This window comes from Formica exsecta, unplaced genomic scaffold, assembly GCF_003651465.1.
Source record: "Formica exsecta isolate Colony F162 unplaced genomic scaffold, ASM365146v1 scaffold194, whole genome shotgun sequence".
NCBI classification, from domain to species: Eukaryota; Metazoa; Arthropoda; class Insecta; order Hymenoptera; family Formicidae; genus Formica; species Formica exsecta.
This window is the reverse complement of record NW_021849240.1, coordinates 846,547-870,343: the sequence shown is the minus strand read 5'-3', so window position 1 is coordinate 870,343 and position 23,797 is coordinate 846,547. Positions and strand designations below refer to the sequence as shown.

Below are 23,797 nucleotides of genomic sequence, written 5' to 3'. Positions count from 1 at the left end.
CGTCGTGTCGCGCTTACTACCACCACTCGATGCACCTGATGCACTTCGCTTCCCTTCTTCGACTCTCTTCGTAGTCGAATATCACCGATCCGATCGCCAACGATTATTAATATCAAAAGTTCGTCTCTATAAAATTTATCCAAGAAAAAAGAACTTCCAACATATATTTTTTCTTACATATAACTTCAAGTATATCAAGTATAATTAAGTTAATTATATTAATCCTTATCAAATGATTCTCTCTCTCTCTCTCTCTATTAATCTTTTTAGAATGCAGAATTATAGCGTTAAATTTTTCTAATCGATATCGAAATTAAAGCAGACCAATGACCGGTGTGTAATCTGACACCGGTGACGCTTGTAAATCAATATAGCTTATTCGCGTAAGACACCCACCCTCTGAAAATTGCCCACTAGGTTCGTGACTCAGGCCTCGCGGTAATCAAAAACCGAAACCCTACACGTAGTCGAGCGAGACGCGGCCGATCCGCTATTGGAATTGTCACATCATTTTCAACGATCGGCGTTATAGCTGTGAGACAATAATGGCATATCTTTCGCGTATCGCGTTGCCTATTTCCAACCGAATGACAATCTCGGCGTGATCAGCAGGCCACGAACAATATCATCGACAAACGTAATGAATGTAGATCTTGATCTTTTTTCCTACGACGCGTTCTCTCGAAGGTCTCCAAGATTGTCTCTTACGCCTTATATATCTCTCCCTCGTACATGCGGTCGCACGGTATGCATGGCAACCGGTTTGTAATAGTATCTAGACGCGAGTGAAAGAGCGGTCAACCCCGATACAGGAAACGCCGACACATGGATGGTAGCTGCAGTCGGGGGAGGTGTTTCTTCCAGTTCCTATTACGTCGCCTTTTTGCGGTTGGCGTGTGTCAATATCGATAGCTTCAACGAGACTTGTGATTTGTCCGTCTAATGGTCCTCGTGTTTATAAATTAGAAAAAAAAGTACAATATATATACGCGACTCGTTCTCTTTTAAAATTATTTATTGTTAAAATTATTTATTATAAAAATATGTTACACGTGCAATAAGAACAAAAACTGTTCATTTCATAAGGCAATAATGTTATGCGTTACTTTGAACGGCGAGTTTTCGATAGTAAGGCGAAAAACGCCAAGAGACGGAACGCCGCGATAAGCGCGAACAAGCAGAGAATGTCCATCGAAAAGTTCTCTTTCCTGAAATTGTAAATTTGGAGAACGGTGCGTCCCGATTTCGGACATGTGATGTTGCTTGTAGTGCAGTCTATAGAGTCGATCTCTGACCACTGGTTGACCAAAAGAGCCTCGTTACCGTAACGGAACCAGGACAGATATGAGAACCAGAGAAAATAGGACGGCACAGACCTGTCGTACGAATACGTCGATTAGTTATATCTTGAATATTAGTGTCGGAAATAACGATACTCACGCCGTGTTTAGGAAGAAGCCACCGAACAGCAAGAACGGTATTATCACCGGAGGACCAATGGAAAGGGCCGTAGTCACGCTGTTGCTGATACAGGATATCAGATAACCTACGAATGAAACAGAGATTGAACGCGAGGACGCGAGACGCGTTTCCGTTTAAAGCTATCTCTTGCCCGGGAAAAAAAATCTATATATAAATCAGATATAAATATATAAAATGATATATAAAATTTTTCTATATAATTATTTTGCAATTGTTCTTCTTATATACTTATATATAAGCATATATATTTATATTTGATCATGTATGGAACTTTTTTTCCGGGTGATTACCGAACGAGGTCGACACGTTGGCTACGAGAGTCAACACGGCGGCTGCGATAAAGAAATGCCTCACGTCGGGGTAGAGGCCGATCATGGGATAAACGATGACGGTGAACATCAGCGGTATCGCTAGAAATATCGGCGCTTCCGCCAGCGTCTTACAGATGAAGTAGACGTCAGTGCGATACATGCCATTTCTGTGCTCGCGAAGGAATATCGGTAATTCGGCGCAGAATACCTGTGTAGGAGTACGTTTCGATCTTAGTCGACCTTTTTCAAGCATTTCCTCCAATAAGATTTGAAATAAAAATTTTAAACGCGGCTCGGCTTATGTCTCGGAATCTCACGTTAATGACAGCGAAGACGTTCTGGAAAGTCATACAGCTAAGGAAAATGAACAGAGCGCCGTTGATATTCATCACGCCGTCTAGATCGATTCGCTGGCCAAAGTAAGTGGCACCGATCAATAGCGAGATCATCTGCGACAGAAAATTCCAATTCGTTCCTTTCTATATCTATTTTTTCGTGGAATGATGTGGAATTGATGTTATGCCATAAATGTTTGGGAGGGAAACGCACGATGGTTTGTAGGAGGCGAACTTTAATGAGAAGCGGTTCCTTGATCACCGACAGCCAGGAACGCCATAGAACTGCGTGAAACTGCTCGCACCAGCTCGCCTTGTAAGGCGAACGACCGGCATCTTTGGAATGATACTTGAGGAAACTCTCGAATTCGCCATGGACTGTTTCTGCCTCTGTGACGATCTTTCTTCCGTATTCGCTGCTCCGGAAGGTGTCGCACGTCGTTTTGATCGCATGTCTGCAGGCCAACTCGCGTCCCGGTACCACGGCCAACATTTGCACGAAGTAATCTGCAGGGTTGTAATTGCTGGGACAGGCCGCGCCAAGCCTGAAAAAGATTATACATTGTAACGAACGAGTTTCCATTTTTAAAAATACGAATCTAATAGAGTTTGATGATTCATTTGCTGAACTTACGTCTTGAAGAAGGAACAAGCTTGCACGGCTGTACCCATAAAGGCGACTCTTCCTTCGGCCATCAACAGAATTTTGTCAAATAGAACGAACAGCTCCGACGAAGGTTGATGTAAAGTGGCGACGATCGTTTTACCACTTGCTGTTGAAATTTGTTTATTATATCTTATACCACAAGATAACTTCGCTGGCAGCTCTTATCGTGGCTCACTCACCCGCCAAGGCCTTCAAGATGGAAATAACCTGATGAGCCATGAAGGAATCCAAGCCGGATGTCGGCTCGTCGCAGAACATCAGCGGCGGATCGGTCAATACCTCGGAAGCAAAAGACAATCTCTTCATCTCACCGCCCGAAAGACCCTTTACTTTACCGGGTATTCCTATCCTGGTGTTTCGACATTTCGAAAGGGCAAGCTGCTTATGAAAGAAACACTGAATTGACAATACTTATTCCAAGTATTCGTAACGTTTGATACCGACAATTAAAAGAGTTATCTTACAATGAAGTTAATTTTTAATAAACTTTAAATGCATTTTAAAATTTTAAAATTAATAAATTAATAAATTAATAATGTTTTAATAAATTTAACACAATTGCATTACCTCGTCGATGACTTCATTGACCCTCTTAATCCTCTGGTGACGAGGTATGTGACGATCCATTCGCACTGTCGCCTGAAACATTAGATGTTCCGTCACCGTCAATGTGCCGATAAATAAATCGTCCTGTTGCACGTAAGCCATCCTCGAGGTGAGAACGTCCGGCGATATCCTCCGACCGTTGGCGGCCATCAGACCAGACGTGGACACCCCGCGTGTCGTGCGAAATGTCAGCGCGTTTAATAAAGTTGTCTTGCCTGCACCTGATGCGCCCATGATTACGAGCAATTCGCCGGGATAGGCCACTCCGCACACTTAAAAAAAATGCCGATTTATTTGCCGATTTATTTACGGTAAAAGCTACGTAGACACACACGCGTATTCTGCAAATCTCTCTGAAAAAAGTCCATGGATAATCATATATAAATATATATATTTATAATTCTATATATGTATAATGATATACATAAGAAGAATAATTGGAAAATGATTAGAAGAATAATTTTTGCATAATTTTTTAAGAAAAACTACAGTTTTGCAATTAAATTAAATATAATATTCTCTCTCTATATATCTCTCTCTATACATATATGTATATATATATATATATATATCCCCTGTTAATTAAGGTTAACGATTTCGTTAGCACAGTTTTAATTAACGCCAGTGCATCACAGTCGATCATAAGTTTTCAAAGTTTGTAAATACATTAGAAGCTGAAGCGCGTCTAATTGAATTAATTAAATCCAATTTGCCCGATAGGATCGACATTTCGCTTTCGTCTCCATTTATTTTATTTTACATTTGCCGCCTCCGTTTCGCTTCAGGGTCAATTTAATATTGCTTAAGACAGAGCTCCGCTTGTTAAAAAGGGAGGCCCAATCGGCCAGACAACTACTCGTTTACTAGTCTTTGCATTGTAAACGATGCTTCATCGGTATAAGTCGTATCAGCGGATGTCTATAATATCGCGGAATAGCTTTTCGCGGACATTGCGGAACTTTGTCTTTCATAAACGGATACAGAATATATAAGAGAAAGAGAACATATATGCACATATTATATATGTATATAATTATATTATATGTATATATTTATATACGATTACATATATAAAAGCCGGGCAATTGTCGTGAATATAGAAAAAAAAAATGTATCTGTTCTTTTTGTTTCGTTTCTTTTTACCATCTTTTAATATGTGCTTCTGTGCGATGGACTTTCGAGGCCTGAACATTAACTGATCCCAGATCCTGTCGGTTTTCGTACTATAATAAACATTCACGTCGCTCCATGTGTAGGTAATTCTGTTGGTGAAGATTTCGCTGTTGAAATTTACGCCTATCGGCGCACTTGAAATCGATTTTAGACTAAAGGAGTTCTCGGGACTTCCATCATGCAATCTATCTCTTTCGTTTGCTTCCTATAACAATAGAGCTTCTATTTTCTTTCTACATATTTTAGTGTAAATGATAACGCATTGTAAAAATGTATGTTTTTACTAATATCTTCATTGCTTGAGATAAATTGTTTCAAACTACCGAGTGATTTTTTTTTAAATATTTCTTTCGCCAATATTTCGAGATTTTTTCTGATAAAAATCTGCGCTCATTTTTTATTGCGTTTTTCAAATTCTTAACATCTTTGTAAGTGTAAAAAAGCTTCTCGAATTGCTGAATTAGATGTATTAAAATTTATTTGCACATAATTGGCTGAGAAATATAATTTCCTGATTATTTCTGTTACAACCTTATTTGCCAAAGTTTATCATTGATTGCTCAAAAACTCAATGATATATTTTTTTAGAGATAAAGAAAGATTGATTTTATACAAAAATAGAATGGTTAATTTGTAATGAAATTTACTGATTTTGTTCGAATTATATCTTTGATCACGTAATCGAACTCTCGCTAGAATCGGTGACTGGAACGAAGCCATATTAGACATAAATGTATCGATCCCTTTAAGAGAAATATTACGGAATATTACGGTATATGTATGAGAAAGAGATATATAAAGATAAATGATAAGCTCGAAGAAAATGCGCGGCAAATTATTCGACTGAAAACGATTTCGATTTGACTTGTCATCGTTTGCATTTGCAAAATAAATATAATTGGGTCGTGTTTTATTTATAGTACTTACAAAAGAGATTGCATGATAAGTAACCCTTTGGCCTTTACCCGCAGAAGTCGTCGGCGTCGTAGATATCAACGGCTCCGTTTCCTCGGTAGCCGTCATTTTTCTAGACGACTATGCTGTTAGTCTTTCCTTTCTCGCAGACGCACTGACAAGTACTCGATTAAAAAAAATAAGACGATCTCTGATATTAATTACAGGTAATAGTAGAACGTGTTTATACTCGCGTGATGTAATTTGCAATAATTTTTACAAATCGCAATCGAAAAAACGCAACGATTTCGAAATCGATTTTATTTACAGTAGACACCGACCAATACAGATCTCTCTATGTGTACGTTGTACAAAATTACAATATTCCAATATATCGTTGCGAGACGATGAAAAAAAAATTGCGAGAGTAAAATATGGTCGCATGTATGTGTTCGAAAACCGCGCACGAAACAGTACAATAATACACTCTCAGAAGAACGAGAGAACCCGGCTTCTTTTCCTCGCGGTATCGCGGATGCGTGTACACACTACCTGCGTATACGATGCGTGAACGACGATATATATCGCGCGCGAATCGGTCGTAAGAAACGCCCCTCTCCGTCGGGTCCCGACGCGTGCACAGTCGCCCTATCTCTCTTTATACAGTCCCTCTGGCCGGATTTATTTTCGGACAAATCCATCCGTAAAAATTAAGAATACGCGATATCGAAATCAAATTCGGTCGAGGGATTTCAAGATGTATACACGTATATGTATCTAATGCTATATGTATAATATTATGCGTGTGTGTATATATATATATAAGAAGTTACTTTAAACAATTTAAATATAATGCACTAGTTAAGAGGATGATGATAATGATGATGATATGAATATGCGACTTTGTGTGACGCAGTCTGCAACATTATTTATTTTTTTTATTTTCTAGAGTGTATTAGAGATCATTATCTTATCTTACATTTTGTTTATGTGTGTGTGTATGTAGGTGTAAGAGAGAGAGAGAGTAAGAGAGAGAGAGAGAGAGAGAGAGAGAGAAGAGCGCGCGGTACGGTCGGGTGGTCTTTTTAGAGCCGTTTTTTTTAGAAAGCGTAGCGGTCTATTATGTAGAACAGCGCTGAAGTATGAATGTGGCCCTACTTCAACTATGTCGCTATATGTGAATTGCGGTATATTTATCAAGATTTTATATATATGTGTATATATATATACACATATATATACATATACATATATATTGTAGGGTGTGATTTTTCGCGTTTTCATATATCTATATATGTATGCATCTGAAACACGATATCGCGCGCGTGATATAATAATTAGGAAAGATTTCACTTGTCATCGGTATGAAATATTATTTCTTTTTGCTTTCAAATAAGAAATAAATCTTAGACATGAGAAAAAAGAATATTTTCAGTCGGCAGTGGCGCGCCTACGCAAATCACTGCAGTTAATTTCGCGCTTAATCGATATTTAAAAAAGGAATACTTGGCTATCCCCAAGATCAAGATCGTTCGAGATCGATCATGATATTTTCATCGATGCTGTTCCGTCGTGTCAGTTTCGCAAAATAGATATTGCTTTGGGTTATCACACACTGTCATTGCCAATGGACGATGCAGAAGAAACCGTATCGTCCATTATCGAAACGATCACCAAGCTTCTTTTCGAATTATAAGAAACGTTGTGACGCGCATGTTGCATTTTTTCGTATCACATTTGACAAATTGAAAGTTTTTATTTTATGTTTTTTGTATAATGAAAATCGGCATATCTTTACGTTGGCGAAGATAATTGTACGACTTTTACGGTTTATTTCGTATTACGCGTAAAGGATTCGTGTGTACCAACCATCACACAAACCTCTTGGCGTATCGCTATAAATATTTTGAGAACAATACCCAATTTTTTAACGAAATAAACCAGTTTCTAATTTTACACGATTTCGAATTTAAGATCGCTCGACGGAATTTCAAACTTAAACTAGACTTTAACTGAGCGAAACTTAAAAAGAATCCTGTTTAGTGATATGTACCGTACGTCCGTCGTTGAAGAACATATTTTACTACACCGAACGTAGGCGTATATATACGGCACCGACTGCTCGTGCTGCGTAGAATAAGGCTCCAAAAAAATGTATGAGCCTAACGTATTTTCGAGTCTGAAGAGACAATTCTACCGAACCAGCTCTCCGTTGACGTAGCAGCAGCAACGATCGATTTTAGTCTCAATTGTATACTGGTCGCGATCGCCAATTTTCTAATCCTAACGTGTCGGATTTACAGAAATGACAGTCTTTATTCTAGTCCACAAATGTCTAGTCCAAGCAGGCAACCAATCGCGACGTGCACAAATGTGTCAGAGCGTTCATTGATAACGCGCACTGTTCAATCGTGACTGCATTCTCAAGTGCTTTCAAGACTCATCGCGTAAAATGCGATTGTCGTCGCCGTTCACGTAGTTTTATTATTCTTGGACATATTATGCGACGCCCAATTTAACGACGTTTTCCACGAATTGCAGAGAGCCTCGGCGAATTTGCTTCTAAAATGCTTTTGCGCTTCATTTTCGGACATTTCTAGGACCTAAAAAGATATTTAAACGCCACTTTAAGTGTATCGTCTTTATTAATTGTAGTATATTAACGGTTGTATCTTTGCGACCATACATACCAAAGTATCTCTAAGATAATTCAGATCTTTCTCCGATGAGAGTTCAGGCAGTCCGGTAGATATCATCATAGCAAATAGAGACAATATAAGTCCTCCATGTTGACGCAAAATCAAAAAGGCTTGCTCGCAATAGCTCTGAAATCTTTGAAACTCGGCGGCGTGACCCTTTTTTGTTTGGCCCTTATTTATAACGTGTACGAAATCGTTGGTCAAAACGAAGGGTACGCGTTCACGTCTAAATCCAAACTTCTCCTTAAAGTGGCCCAATATATGACCGAAATCGACGTGAAACAATTGTCCAGTCTTTTTGACCATTATATTGTCAGAATGTCTGTCGGCTATTCCGAGAACGTAGGTCGCGACGCAGTAACCCGCGCAGCTCAAAGTAAATTCCTCGATCGCTTTGTTCAATGCCATTTCCGTATGATTGTGGTCTTTTAGCCAAGCCAACAAAGAACCTCTCCTATAAAGAAAACAATAAAAATTTTCGTCGTTCGAATTATCGTTTCTGATATCGCGCGATATATCAGATGTTTTACTTACCTGAAGGCCGCTGTCGCAGAGAACGTGCCTTTCTCCTTCTGGATGTTCGCTATCGTTTCTGCATTCAATACTACCTCTATCATCCCGACTCTATTCTCCGTAGATATACAGCCATATGGATTCATACGCAAGTCCAAGCCTTCCTTCTTCCATAGCTTATCCATAATGCGTAGCATTTGAAGTGTTAGCATATCTTGCCTTAAGTCATCTCCGTGTTTGAGGATTAAGTAGATATCGTCGCCGAAAGGATCGCTGTTCTCGAAAACTAGCCAAAGTGGTCGCATCTTACTGTCCATCACCCGACACTTTTCAATTCTAGGGCAAAAAAAGAGAAGCAGTCAAGATTAAAAGAAAAATTTAAAACGTCACCTATTTTCATAAATTTTGAAGATAGTAAACTCACTTGATGCGATTCCACCTGAAACTCGGGTCGAGAGGATTAAAGACGTTGGATATCGCTTCTTGGCAGTGCGGTTCTTGAATAAAGTCCTGAAAGCCTTGGAGAGCCGTTTTACGATCCTTTTTCTGCTTCACTTGCTCCGAGACGCTCCTCAATTTATCCAAACACATCATCTGATTAAATAGCGATTTCATGTGTTGTTGGCTTCCTCTACAGTACGCTTCCAATATGAGACCAAAACGAACTGACACTGAACCGACTTGCATTTCTGACCTAATTTTCATAAATTGAGCAAATGAGAGACAATATTGTAATAGATAAATCTGAATAGTGCATATGAAACTGCAACCAACCTAAGATGCCAAAATAAATAATGTCCTATCCTTTGATTGTTAAGTGCTCGTTTCAAAAGAAACTCCGTCAAAGGACACGCTAGATAATTTTCGTGTTTTAAGGCCTGAGCGAGCTGCAGTAAGTAAAGACTGAGATCATCGTCGGTGATGTCCTTTAAACAACGAACCGCAAAATTTCGAACGTTTTGATCGGCATAAGCATAATCTAATAATTCCAAAGCTTTCTCCGCCGGCAATTTCGGCCATTGTTGTATAAGTGCCGTAGCCTCCGCGACTTCTCTGTAAATATTCGTAAATTTCGATTTATTTATGTCACTTTATAAGCAATCAATCAATATTATCTATCATTACCTATGGTCATTCCATTCTACGCATTGTAACAACTTAGCTAAAAGTGTCGGAATTTCGCGAAGGCAATGATGCCTCAACATCCACATTGTCTTCTTTTCTTGCTCGTGTAATTCGTGCAACGGATCCCGGTCAGTTAGTAATCTCAATTGCTCCAATTGTTGACTAACATCGGACTCCTGATTCAATTCGTCTTTAACCGAACGTTCGTTTGATTGTTCCCGCAACGTTTGGGCATATTCAACCATTTTCTCCGGTGTAGGATAAAGAATGCATTGATCCTTTCCGTAACTAAAATAGTAAACGGATAAAATGCATACAAAAAGCATAATATAACACACAAATATTATATCTCATATTCTGTAAATTACAAAACATGTAGTTACTTTGGAAACGTTAACATGAGAGCGGCCGCCCTGTCTATATGAGGATTCGAAACCACTGTCCCGAGAGGATGAAGTAAATCGTCGTTTTGTATATCTTCCGCATAAGTCCATGTATACAACGTCATAGCACCAGTTTTCAATTGAGATTTAAAATCATATATCGTTGTATTCGCCCAACATAAAGGATTTATAAAGAACTCCTGCTTCGAATCCCGGACCAGTTTTCTGCTCTTTAAGCCTTTTGCAGTCTTGCTGATTTCATACAATACAAAACACAGCCGTGCCATTCGTGGTATATCTCTGACTTTGATGTCGAACTTAAGATTCTCTTCCCATTCGCAACTCCCATCGGGATTTACAATAATTTCTTTGGTTTTTTGACTTTCGCAGAGGGATTTTCCACCGTGAAAAAGGCCAGCTTGTAGTCCAATCTATGTATAAAAGTAAAAAGAATCAGAATTATATGAATCTTTGATAGACCTGTTTCTCAAAACACTTTTAAACAGGTTGTAACCTACTTCTACAGTACGATGAGCGGCATCGCAATTAAGTCGGGAAATTCCATTCACAGTGAAAACAAAAGGCTCCTCGAGTTTCCATACTGAAATATGCTTGCCCTTTTTGCGCAGCGTTAACGTAGAAGATGATGGTTTCGTACGCTGCAACGTGTCCACTTCTGGATTGTCGTTAGCGTTATCCTTGTCCACAGGTACGCTAGTTTTCTTGAGCGTAACCAGCGTCGGTGTGATGTCTTTCGCTAGGCAATCTTGAATATAACTAAAGTGTATGAGCGGAGTCTTGTCACCGATCAAGTACTCCTCCTGTCCGCAAATCTTAAGCGTAAATTCGTTTGGGTGTTCATCCCGAGTATTAAGAGTATTTGCTCTCTTGTTCAAGATTATCTCGAGTAATTCAGGTGGCGTAGTGGTATGTGCTATTTGAAAGGTAAACGCTGTCTGAAATAATACAATTGCCATTTTAGCGAGAATTTATTGGAAAAGGGCAAAATGTATAAAAATTATTTGGTTTTACCTCTGAGTTTTCGAATTTAGTAACCAAAACAATATTTCCATCTTTCAATCGAGTTTCTATATTTTTAGGTACGATTGGTGCTGGTGCTATTCTCGATGGGAACTGATAATGCACTTTTTCTATCCAGCTTTTCTTCTGTCTACCTAAAGCCACATCATCTCCCAAGAGACGCATTTTCCATCTAAAGTCATTGACCTCGGAATTTTTCATGGCAGCAAACTCATGCAAGCCTTTACCGATTAAGAGGCCGATTTGTGAATCTAAATTCCTATCGCTTTTTATACCTTCGCGTTCTATAACTTTTAACACCGAACAAAACGGCCTTATATCACAGAGACGTCTTGTTTCATCCCGCAATTCTTCTACCTCAGCATTTGAGTTGATACACGAGAATACATACGACGGTGCATCTTTTAATGTTCCATGAAGAGGGTACTTACTAGCCTCATCCCATAGATCCTGTCAAACATTTATTAAATGTATAGCCTTTGTATAATTATATTAACCATATATATATTCCTCCTTTATATACATGTATTCGTTCACCAGTTGCAAGTTCAAATACGTACATGTATATATTCTTTTCATATAACATTAATACTTCCTCAAATTATTATAATTACATTCAAATAACTTTTTTTATTAAGTGTATACATGTGTATACATTTCTAAGATGCTAGAATCTTGTTACACTTTTTACATTCAAGCACATGTTTTTGCAACATTACGCAGTCTAACTGATTAAAGTATAAGAATATACATTCAAATGAAAGGGAAAAGAACGTTTACCGCGCAATGATAGAAGAGATGTGTACATTGTATGTACACGAGGATGCTCACCTCCTTGATCTGATCTAAGGTAATATTGCGATTGATCTCAAACGGTATGACAACACCGTTTGGCATGAGGCACGTGAGCTCCACCACCGAGGCCTCCTGTGCATCCCCGGGCCTCTCCGCCCAAAAGTTGTATTTGTACGCGCTCGGTATGGCACCGTGCACCATGATGAATAAGAAAATACAGCAACCCTATATCAGGCACAAGTTAAATGCACGCACGTACGGTGGGCGAGCATCACGTACATATGTCGATCCACTTTCACATCACGAAAAGACGAGGAGACGGAAGAGGCATTAATCAAAAATACCTCCCGACCCGTCTATGCCGTCTGATAAATCTCTGGTTCATCTTTCCCATTTGCGGTGGGAAAGCTGGTTCGCGCGAGTTAGTTTCGTAACGTCGAAGAATTCGCGGTACGGTAGAGAGAGATATATATGTGTGTGTGTGTGTGTGTGTTATATGTGTGTGTGTATATATAATATAGATATTGCTATTTACTCTACTGCGAAAAAATCCGTGTCTCTTGGCGATATGATCGCGGACAGAATCACCTCACATTCGCAATGCGATGGAAACGCATCGGAACATTACTTTTTTTTTTTTTTTCAAACAGAACCGATGTCTCGTACGCGTGCCAAGATACAAATAACCATTATCGTCCACACTTAATAACAAAACACGGTTCCGCCATTATTTACTTCGCGTTCAACCAGCAGCAACAGCAGCAGCGAGCGGATACCGTATGAGACGCGCTTAAACGCGCCGATCTTCCGCGCATCGAGTAGCCACGCTTTGCTGATTGGCTCTCTCTGGCTGCGGTCGAGAAGACGCTAGAGATGCTTCGAAGCATTGCATTAACCAATTAGAATAAAGAAATCTTTACTCTCTTTGCTCTGATTGGTCAATCAAACGCTTCGAAGCACTTCTAGCGTCTTTCCAACCGCAGCCTCTGTCGGATAGAGAATTTCTCGTATATTCCGGAAAAGAAAATATTCCTATATATTATATATATTTGCGTACAATTTTTTTTAGATATATTTACTTATATTTTTTAATTCTATTTATTTATTTTATTTATCACAGTTATTTTATTTTATATTATATTTATCTTTTTCATGAAGCTTTTTTAGGTTGCGTTCCAATATTCACTGCCAGTACTGAAAATCTATAATTTACGTCACGTACTGCTCGTCGTCGTGCTTTTCTGCGTCTTCTTCGGCTTGAAGTCATCGTCCTCAATGCTAAGGACGGCGAATCGCGATGGCACGGCGGTCGCCATTTTTTCGTCTGACAACGAACGAAAGCGCACGTCAAAAGTTGACAGCGACGTCGAATCGGCAGCACTTTCAATGTCAGGCCAGAGATGCTTGGCGAGAAAATTGGCGAATCTCAGATCTCAGCGTCAAAGACAACCTCGTCTCGTCAACTGTCGGTGTTGCTACGCGTAATAAAACCGGCAGGGCGACCGGAAAACAGAACGCGCGCCGAGAAAAATTGGCGCTGTTGAACGTCGACCGTTGACGACGTATCACCGGAAGCGAATCGCGACGTCAGCGCCACATTGCGGCGATCAGCGGCGTCACGCCGCCCGGCGACACAGGCCGGCTAACTGCACCGCGATAAAAAATATTTCCGCGCGATTTCGCGCCATTGCAAAATATATATATACCAACTATGACCTACGACTATAGCTGCGTTCCGATATTCACTGCAAGACTGAAAATCTATAATTTACGTCACGTACACTATAGATTCTCAGTACAGGTAGTGAATATCGAAAGATCGAAACGCAGTATGTCAGCCTGTATACATATGTAACTGATGTATACAGTGCTAATGAACTGTCATAACGATGAGATGATGCAGTCAGATGCAATTGCAAATTTTAACTTTTCGAGTTCCCGAAATGGAAATTGATAAAAGAGCGAAATAAGATTTTTGCATTTGCAGAACTTAAGCTTGCTTTCTATCGTGCTTTCTATGTGCGTGACACAGTGTATTGGAATGAGATGACCAAGCATTCAAAAGCCGTCAAAAAATTTTAAAGATATGTAATCGTACACGAGCGTAGCAGAAGCAAAATTATTTACATCTAGAGAGGAAAGAGCTTTTTGCTGGCTTTATGTCAAAATGGGAAAAGCGATCAATGGTAATTTCATTGTATCACTTAAGACACACGCACTCTTCCATCAAATGAATTCTCCAAATTAATTTTACTATTTTTCCAGCAAATTCAATGGAGATGCGAAATGCTTTGGAATTGATTATTGTATTGCTGCTTTTCGATATTGCAGCTTCGATTTCGTCACCATCAGCATTCTCCCCGATCGTCATCAAGGCTGACTACGATCAGCCAGAAAAGAATATCACAAATTCTACTGCTGAATATGTGTTTTTGTATCGTGCCGCCGATGTAATTCTCGATGAATCTAATTCTTGATCACATAATTGTATACTTCATCGATTTATTATTAAAACTAGACACATGCTTTTAGATATCTCTGGAAACTGCAAAGATAGAAATAGAAAGTAACGCAACGCACAGATTTCCATTGATAGTAATAGTGCGTCAAACAACAGGTATTCTATCTTGGCAAATACCTTTACTAGTCGATGGCACAGATTCTATAATATATAATAAAACTAGTCGAATTCTGTGCTCAACGAAATACTATCGATACGCGCCAAAGAATAAAGAGGAATATGTCATTGTTGGTATCTCTACAGCTAGTCCTGAGAATATCTTCTTTGAACTCAATGTAGTGAAAGTAGAGGACTTTTATTTAAGGTACATACAAATAAAATTGATTGGGAAATGTATGAAATAATTGTATGTTTGCTTCTTTATAATGTTTGATCTTTTACAGTTCGGGAAATAAGACAATAATAGAGATCTCTCCATCCGAGCCTATATATTATGGTTACATTTTCTCGAAACAAGCGGATAATTCCTCCGTTATTGTTCGCGTCGAATCGGACAATGATATTTGTATGACTGTGTCTATACAAAATACATCAGTGAGTCGTAAATGATACTTTTGCTGAAAATAATGAAATGATATAAATTTTCATTTCTTTTTTTTCTCTTGCAGTGTCCTGTGTTTGATTTAGAACGAAACATCGAGCTTTCTGGACATTGGCAGACTGTAAGTAGAAGAGGGGGCATTACGGTACCGGTGAGTAATATGTAAGATTATACGCGTATGATCTTTTTCTAGGCATATATTTTATATATATTCGCGATGTAACATAGAATTGATATACTTGCTGCAGAGAGAGGCTTATCCTTCAGGATTCTTCGTCGTACTCGTCGTTAAAGGGGAAGATACGGATTGCAACGGGACATCCGGTAATAATCCTCTTCGTAGGAAGAACGTTACGTTAATTATTAATCCTACCATCACCGAACGAGATTATATCATTGCTACGGCATCAGCTGGGGCAATTGCATTGTGTTTTTGTATCTTTTATATAACGGCTGTGATAGTGTTCAATATCAGAAAGAGCAGAAGGTTTATACAAGAACCAATAAATGAGCAAAACGAGGATATTAACGATCACGCGCCGAGTCCCTCGATGACGGGAGAGGTAATTAATATCAAAGAGACTTAAAGTATGAAAAGAAAACGATAGATATATATGTATATTTTTTGTATATATTCCTAATAATTTAAGTGTGTGTGCACATATGCGATCAAAACATTTCATCACAGGTCAGGTCGAAGAAATGGGATTCTGTGGAGGAAGATTCGTCCCTAGACGAGGACGACATAGATCTAATGGAGGATGCTCTCTCCGATAAGGATGTAATACGAACAAAGATCGTTCTCTCAGTCTGCGATCTCGCTCGCAAGGAACCGCGGATATTGCGGCACAAATCTCGTTTATATCTATATTATTTGGCAACCGTCGCAGTGTTTTACACGCTGCCGGTTGTCCAATTGGCGATAACGTACCAGCGTGTGCTTCATACCACCGGAAATCAAGATATGTGTTACTACAACTTTCTGTGTGCCCATCCGCTAGGCTTGCTGTCCGATTTTAATCATGTATTTTCGAATTTCGGATACTTTTTACTAGGCTTACTATTTATATTTCTAACTTATTCTCGAGAGCGTAACGAGTCGGAGACGGATATGACTAAATGTTACGGCATACCGCAGCATTACGGTCTGTTTTACGCGATGGGCACGGCATTGATAATGGAAGGCATATTGTCGGCAAGTTATCACGTGTGTCCTAGTCGTAGTAATTTTCAATTTGGTAAGTAGCAATAGGAAAATATGTATATTTTCTTTCGCATCGTCTTTTATCTGTCATGTCGTTAACCGACATCGTTATCTGTTTTACAGATACCAGCTTCATGTACATAATCGCGGTGCTCTGCATGCTCAAGATCTATCAAAATCGTCATCCTGATATAAATGCCAGGGCACCGGTGACATTTGGAATTTTAGCCCTTATTATATTCGTAGGATTAATCGGAGTTTTGAATGGTTCCACGTATTTCTGGGTGATATTCAGCATCCTGCATTTACTCATATGCTTTATTCTGACTGTACAGATATATTACATGGGACGATGCAAATTCAACAGAGGCGTTTTTAACAGAGTAATACAGGTATGTTTCCTTTCTCTAATATTCTGTAACCGCTGCAAGACACTCGATTCTATCATTCTGCAGACATTCAAACACGACGCGCGTTGTGGTATATGGCATCTACTCCGACCTCTCTATCCCGCCAGATTCATAATGCTCGTGCTAGCGAATTTATGCAACGTGGGACTCGCGGTATTCGGAAATATGTATCACGAGGGCAATTTCGCTACGTTTTTACTAGCTATACTAATGTCTAATTTAATTTTATACACCTTCTTTTACATAGTGATGAAGGTATGTACATTTTCCTCTCTCTATATACAATATATTTTTCTTGGTCTCTTTTATGATTCCATATGAGAAGTCAATTTGAACTTTTTAATGCCCATTCATACATAAATCTTTTCAGCTCTGCCATAGAGAACGGATTCTTCTCATGCCCGGAATATATATCTTCTTATCCATGCTATTTTGGGGAGCAGCTCTGTACTTCTTTGTGAATAAAACTATATCCTGGGCTCTTACGCCAGCCCAATCTCGTCTGTATAATAAACCGTGCGAATTATGGAATTTTTTTGATTCTCACGATATTTGGCATTTTCTTTCAGCGTTAGCAATGTTCTTTTCGTTTATGGTATTACTTACTTTAGACGATGATCTAACAGATGTACATCGTAGCCAAATACCAGTTTTTTGAGAATTTCTTTTTTATATTTTTAAATTATATGTATAATTTTGTAACTTCTTTTTACAAAGCTTTTAAATATATACAATGTATAGTTTACTTGGATAATGTTATCACAATTGTATAAAACATATAAAAAAACTCTTTCTCTTGTGATAGAAACGCGCCATAATTATTGTCTGTACGAAAGGATCGCGCATGATATTGGAAGTAGAACGAGTAAACGTATATAAATGCATACGAAATTCTATATAAGTTTTCCGTTATAACTAAAGTATATAACAAATTTTTAAATCGAAATCTTTCGATGGCGCCTTTTTTATAGGATATGATAAAAAGTTTTAAAAAATTTATAAATACACATCTTTCACATAAAATGTGAAAAAGAAAAAAATAACATTCGAATTGTGCTCTTGTTGCATATATCATAAAACATTGTTATGCGAGCATATTGTTTGTAAAATATTACAACCGCGTTTCCTTCGAAAAATGTGTGTAAATGTGTGCGTGTGCGCGCGCGTGAGTGTAATTATACATAGAATACCGTATTTTAATAACGCATGTTCTTCCAGATATATATATATATATATGTATGTATATGTCTATATGTATATATATATATGTATATAGTGTCTTATCATCAAAAAACGTTATAACCAAGGAATTAAAAATTAAAAGATAATGTGTGTGTTAAGATATCATGCTATGTTGTCATAAAAAAAAAATAAATAATATAAGATACTAATTGTGTAGTTTATAATAACTCATTATACAAATCTGTATATATTTCCAGACTGCGACGAAAGTAACATAGCTGAAAAAACATGCGATAATTTGGGAATCTCAAATCTCTCGTCACATTATAATGTAAGTATAATCCATAAACTCGTCACGGTCACACAATGGCAGTGACGCGCTCTTTTTATCGAAATTTGAAAAATTCTCTCTCTCTTTCTTTTGAAAAAACATTTACTTGATTATTAACCCTCGATAACAGGAAATATTTGTGAAAACTGATACGAATTAATGTACGTCTCTGATGATGAATTGTACTATTAACGAGCATTTAATAAGCTGGAATGAATTAAGCATGCGGCAAATACGCTTACACGCGAAACACACTCAGGACAAAACGTCCGTGTCCTGGTGCTCTTGCCCCGTTGTTTCCAACTGCGATAAAGTTCTCTGCAACTCTGCTCGTTCGGCTGGTTGTAATCTGTGCGCAATTTCCAAAACTGCGTTCAGTCTAATCTCCGGATAGGTGTCCAGAGCCTCCTTGATACGCGTCACCACCACGTCTCTCTTCACGCACATTATATTACGCGACACGACACTATCATCCGTTTTACGTTGTGCCTCTAACCAACAGGTCGCGGCCTCATCTTGATCCCACAAGTACGATTCCGTCGTTCCCTTGTCCTCGATAAACCAGCGTCGCAACATTGCTCCCATTTGCCTGACATCAAGACTCGGCTGTGTCGATAAGATCTCGTTCTTAACTTCCTCTTCTAGAAGCCTGCGTCGTAATCGCCAGTAAAATAACCGACGCGCTTTCTTCCATGGTATTATCTCTTGAATCGTGTTCTTCTCAAACATTCTCTCCGGCGTGTCATGTAAGTCGGCGAAATGAATGGCAACTTGACGATACATTGGCTCCAGAATGTTCTCGCGTTTACGAATCTGTGCTTCGAGCTCGATTCGTTCCTCCGTCGTATTAACAGTTGACAATTTTTCCTAAAAAAATACATACACGTTATATAAACGAGTTTGACTTTACGCAAAGTCGTTGTATTTACCTTTAGCTTTTGTATAACGGAATCGACTCTATGCATAGTTTTCACAATGTCCTTGTTTCGAAATTTAATCTCTACAATCGCGTCGGCTTCCAAGATGCCACCTCTGCTGGTATTGTCGGCAAACATCTCCATAAATCGAGGATTTATCATAGGATCCACGACTGCCCAAGCACCACCTCTGAGCTCTCCATTCGGCGGGATATAAACGAATATCGGCTTGTCATATTTCCGCAGCCCGTCGACAATGTACGCGCCGAACTTGACAATTTGCTCGTACATGTCTATAAGAGAGAGAGAGAGAGAGAGAAAGAGTGAGCAAGAAAATGATGAAGCGATTGTAAGAATTCATCGAATGACGATCAAAAGATCACCTTTCATGCCTCCGGAGAAGCCTCTCCAATTAGCAAAGATAAATAGCGGTAGCTCCTCCTTTCCGAAATCTTGGATAGCCTGTGCAGTTTTGTACGCGCTGTCTGGGAACCAAACCTGTCCCGCTTGAGATATGGTCTTAGCTTCGGAATCCAGATTGGCGGGATCGGCCGGCAAATGCAGTTCGACGGTCCTCGTTTCGACGGCGATAACGCCGCACGGTATACCACCGAGCCTGGCCCGTCCGGTCACCACCGTTTGCGCCCATGGCCTCATTATTTCCTAGTCGTAGAAGACAAAAGCGAGTTAACGACACGAAAATTTGCTACAAAATGCAAGAAATAAGTACTCACGTGCCAGGAGCCTCGGTCGAAAAAGCCGCTCTCCCAAGCATTCGATTCGTTGCAATATCTGCCTTCTAGCATCCATCTCGGATCGTAGGCCGTTTTCGTGGGCATATAAGCAATTTCACGATCGATCGGGTCCATAACGGGTAATAGTATCGGTAACGGGGCACCTTTGCTTCTGGGGAAGTAAGTGAGCCACTTCAAGGCGGTCGCTACTCCGTCCAAGTCCCGGGCGTCGGTCGCATGAGACACCCCATTGTTGTGCATAATCTGCGTGCCACCCAACTGATTGTTGCTGGCGTAAACCTCGCGACCCAGTACGGTGTTCAACGCTCGGTAACCGGTTAGAATAATGTGCGAGTTCTCGATCTGTATCACCCTCTGGCCGAGACGCACTAGATAAGTGCCGATACCAATCGCGCGGCACGACACTATAGAGATTGTAATTATCTCCTCGTAGGCCCGCGACGTTTCGCCCGCGATCAGACCGGCGTATTTGAGATTCTCCACTCCAAAGCCGTCGTCCTTGCCGATAATGTCTGTAATCCTGTAACGGGACTCGCCCGCGGGATCTTCGATCAGTGAAGCTTTCACCGAATTAAAAGACGCTAGGCGCGCGTAATCATCCGGCGTAAGATATATATATTTGAAGCCTTTCTCCGGCTCGTTTTCCTCTTCCCACGCGATTCTGAAGAGGGCCTTTACTTCCTCCGCCAGACCGATACGGGCGCCGGAATTAGCAGCAAAATATATCCGCGGACACCCGAGCTGCCTCGCCTTCTCGGAAGCTCTACAAAACAGCACATCCTCGCGTATTCCGAACGAGCCTATCAGGTATGTGAGATCATTGGCGATGAGTATAACATCCCGACCGAACGGGCATTCCGGGGTATACAGGGTCAACCGCCACGCAATCATGCCGACGTCGTTCTCGCCCGGCAGTCGCTTCTGCTCAACTAATTGTTCCCCATCTAGCACCAACTCCACGATGTCCATTACTGGATTAGGGATAGCAATTGGATTCTGACCATCGTTCAATGGCCTCTCCTCTATATATTTTTGCCATAATTTCTCGACTTGTTGCCGGAATATGTCCGGCAAATCGTAGACGTAAGTCGTACCGGCGCTCTGCGCCTGGAATCTCTTTGCCTGAAGATAATCTTTGGTTAGATACGGCGTGGAGATCGGTAGTCCGTGCATAGGACCTGGCCTCCAATTCGCTGTATTCACCGTTGTGGGCAGATAAGACTCGAAACGGATGATACCCGTCTTGGGATCGGTGGCCTCCGTGTAAAGATGCAAATCCATGCTGTATCCGCTGTCGTTGGCGATACAAAGGCGCACGTTAGAGGTCGGTTTTCCCGGTGCGGGCCGTATGGTCATCTTGATCTCCGCCTGTCGTACATGCAACTTCCACAATCTCGGCCCGTATCGCAACACCATACTAGTCACACTCTCCTCTATTCTATTCGGATCCATAATGACCGTGGGTACGAAATTCAAGAAGATATGATTACACTCTGTGCGTTTCGCGAGAGGATGCGAGAACGCGACCTCCAATTCGTCCATAGCCTCGAGCAAAACGCGTTCGCCTTCATTGTGAAGATAATCGAAACTCGCTTCCTTCGTGATAAGATCAGAATGCCGTATAATCGAGCGAATGAAGAAACGATAATCGGTAACCTGCTGGCCCTTGGCAACTTTGGCTTTGCCGAGATACAGATGCATCTTCTGATTCGACGTCGGAAGCGCCTCGAGATCGTACGTTCGCATACGATTTAATTCTAATTGAAAGGCGCAACCGGGCTCGAGATGCCGATAGATCCTGTCCTCGACGAAACCCTCTCGCTGACGAAAGGTGAAGAACTTGGGGAATTGTCTCTTCTTGAGCACGGTGAACGTTACTCTACGGATGCCGCGGGATATCAACTCGTCTTTGTTGTTAGCGCACCAATCTCCAAATAATCGAGACATAGTGGCATCATCTTCGGTGCCACTCTCCTTGACCGCGATACTCAATATGTGAACCGGTTCGGTGGTCTTGTCGTTGGTCGCCGCCGCCACGGTCGACGTTATTCCATCCGTTGCCATGCTCAAGGACACATTGATGGACGTGCTGTGCCGCGACTCGCTGCCGACAGCGTCCACCGCCTCTAATAATTTTGTAGATATTACCGGTGAAGGACTCGACAGATCATCCAACAGATCTAAAACCTCATCTGCATATTGAGTGAATTGCTCGAGATCCTGGAATGCCACCATCGCGCCGGCTCTATAATCCACCAAAGATTGATTCTGACGATTCGGATGATTACTGGGTAAAACGAATTGGAAATATACCAGCGGAATCTCGCCGGATAGCTCCAGGTGTTGCAAACACGTGAATTCGTAACTAATGTAAGCCCGTCGAACGTAGACCTCCAAGGCGGCGTTACACACCGCACGGTTAGTATGATAGAAGAAGTCATGAAGAATATCAAAGATGGACGTTTCCGAAAGAATGAGCTTCTGCAAATTCTCTGGATGGAAATCGTGCCCATACATATCCACTGCCGAGAGAAATATCGATTCCATTTGATTGTGTCTGAGCTCGTAGGCGGGTTGATGGGCGGCAATCAACACTTGTCTGGCTCTCAGCGCGACTCGACTGTGTTCCGTGCGATTCAGGCTAGTCAGTTCGGTCAATGTGTTCGAGAGCTCATCGGTAAGACCGGGCTCGTTGGCCCATAGATGATCGATCAGCATAGTGACTAAGACATTCTTCTTCGTCACTTGATTGTGACTGAAAATCATACCGGTGACGGTCGCCACATCGTCCTTGTATTTCTCTATCAGCGCGGAAACGCATTTGTCATAATGACCCTGCTGGAACTGGCTCTCGACCATGTAATACTGTCGCAGTAGTTCGTGCACGGCGGTCTTCATTCGACCGCGTATACCATTTCGATATCTCTGTACCAGTTGCACGATGGCTTGAGTCGTCAAGAAGAATACATCGCGTTCGGCTCTCTTGGACAAAGTCGCCGCATGTCCGTCGATCACGGCTGCGATTTGTTGACTAGGAAACTGGGCTAAGATCGACGTGATGTTTCGCTCGTACAATGACATCAATTTACGAATCTTCTTCTCCACCGAGATAGGGATCCTGCCGGATATTGTTGCAATCACCTCCTGCAATTCCAGCAACGGTAAGTTGGGATCGCGCAACGAACTCATGAATTTTTCGATTAGCTCCCGCAAACGTGGCAAGTGGAACGGATCCGGCAGACAATATCCAGCCAATGTATTTTCCAAAGCGGTTCGATATTTGGCATGAAGATGGTTCAATTTCTCCGGTACGGCGAGCGTCGCTGCCGTTGGGAACGGTCCCGTATATTCTTGCGCTTTCGTCACCAGCGATGGATCGTCCAGTTCGAGATGCGCTATCATGGTACCGGCTTCCAGTATAGCGCCAGGTCGCTTCACGTAAAAGATGCTACCCGCTTCGCTGACAGTAACGGTCATGACCATTTTCATCACTTCGATTTCGGCGTACGCCTGACCGGAGCCCACATGGCCGCCGTCCTCGACCAAAAAATTGATTAGCTTGCCGGCCGATGGTGATCTCAATAAGGATGGGTCGTTATCCTTTTCAAAAATGCATGTCTGATTTCCCAACATGATTCTATAACGATCCACCTCCTCCCGCATATAAGTCGTGAGACTCGCACCGTCCAGTGAAAGCAGCAAACCTCCATCCGACATGCGGTGAATCTCCACTTCTTTGTAAGAACCGTTCATCACGAGGAAATAGCTATTGGGACCGGATTTGGCAGCTTGTACTTTGTACTTATATCCATCGTTGATAAGCTCTACCTGCGACATATAGTAATGAAATATTTGAAAAAAAGTATAGCCCCCCCCCCCCACAACATAAAATCACTTTCGAAAAGTTATCAT

At 40.8% G+C, this 23,797-nt stretch overlaps 4 protein-coding genes across 9 annotated transcripts in view; 1 reads left to right on the top strand and 3 right to left on the bottom strand.

Annotated features, from left to right (window-relative positions):
- Nucleotides 1-1,000: 1,000 nt before the first annotated feature.
- LOC115234078 (protein white) lies at nucleotides 1,001-6,684 on the bottom strand. Its single transcript, XM_029804815.1, has 10 exons — nucleotides 5,502-6,684; nucleotides 4,545-4,779; nucleotides 3,363-3,673; nucleotides 2,975-3,173; nucleotides 2,763-2,901; nucleotides 2,343-2,673; nucleotides 2,111-2,242; nucleotides 1,773-2,001; nucleotides 1,441-1,546; nucleotides 1,001-1,376 (listed from the first exon to the last, which is right to left on the bottom strand). The coding sequence occupies exons 1-10, from the start codon at nucleotides 5,595-5,597 to the stop codon at nucleotides 1,103-1,105; spliced, it is 2,052 nt and encodes a 683-aa protein (XP_029660675.1). The 5' UTR covers nucleotides 5,598-6,684; the 3' UTR covers nucleotides 1,001-1,102.
- A 520-nt stretch (nucleotides 6,685-7,204) lies between these two features.
- LOC115234077 (phosphatidylinositol 4,5-bisphosphate 3-kinase catalytic subunit delta isoform) lies at nucleotides 7,205-12,225 on the bottom strand. The gene is made up of 10 exons (XM_029804814.1): nucleotides 12,061-12,225; nucleotides 11,221-11,679; nucleotides 10,707-11,144; nucleotides 10,189-10,619; nucleotides 9,806-10,093; nucleotides 9,455-9,733; nucleotides 9,105-9,374; nucleotides 8,702-9,016; nucleotides 8,159-8,621; nucleotides 7,205-8,071 (listed from the first exon to the last, which is right to left on the bottom strand). The coding sequence occupies exons 1-10, from the start codon at nucleotides 12,223-12,225 to the stop codon at nucleotides 7,940-7,942; spliced, it is 3,240 nt and encodes a 1,079-aa protein (XP_029660674.1). The 3' UTR covers nucleotides 7,205-7,939.
- Nucleotides 12,226-13,799: 1,574 nt separating this feature from the next.
- Nucleotides 13,800-18,071, top strand: LOC115234117 (SID1 transmembrane family member 1-like). 2 transcript variants are annotated; one of them, XM_029804883.1, is made up of 10 exons: nucleotides 13,800-14,210; nucleotides 14,290-14,474; nucleotides 14,557-14,849; nucleotides 14,929-15,079; nucleotides 15,154-15,237; nucleotides 15,335-15,649; nucleotides 15,775-16,324; nucleotides 16,414-16,682; nucleotides 16,746-16,955; nucleotides 17,071-18,071. In XM_029804883.1, exons 1-10 carry the CDS (start codon nucleotides 14,192-14,194, stop codon nucleotides 17,356-17,358), a joined length of 2,364 nt encoding a protein of 787 aa, XP_029660743.1. In that variant the 5' UTR covers nucleotides 13,800-14,191; the 3' UTR covers nucleotides 17,359-18,071. The 2 variants fall into 2 exon arrangements, with proteins under 2 accessions (XP_029660743.1, XP_029660742.1); XM_029804882.1 differs by having other exon boundaries at nucleotides 16,414-16,955.
- The window catches only part of LOC115234115 (acetyl-CoA carboxylase), a 16,435-nt gene continuing 10,559 nt past the window's right edge, over nucleotides 17,922-23,797 (bottom strand). For all 5 annotated transcript variants that reach the window (XM_029804879.1, XM_029804878.1, XM_029804880.1 and 2 more), the window contains 4 exons: nucleotides 19,865-23,713; nucleotides 19,514-19,793; nucleotides 19,143-19,423; nucleotides 17,922-19,080 (listed from right to left, as the gene is read on the bottom strand). In XM_029804879.1, the coding sequence (XP_029660739.1) occupies nucleotides 18,469-19,080; nucleotides 19,143-19,423; nucleotides 19,514-19,793; nucleotides 19,865-23,713 (5,022 nt within the window). In that variant the 3' untranslated portion in view covers nucleotides 17,922-18,468. The remainder of the gene's footprint in view (nucleotides 19,081-19,142; nucleotides 19,424-19,513; nucleotides 19,794-19,864; nucleotides 23,714-23,797) is intronic.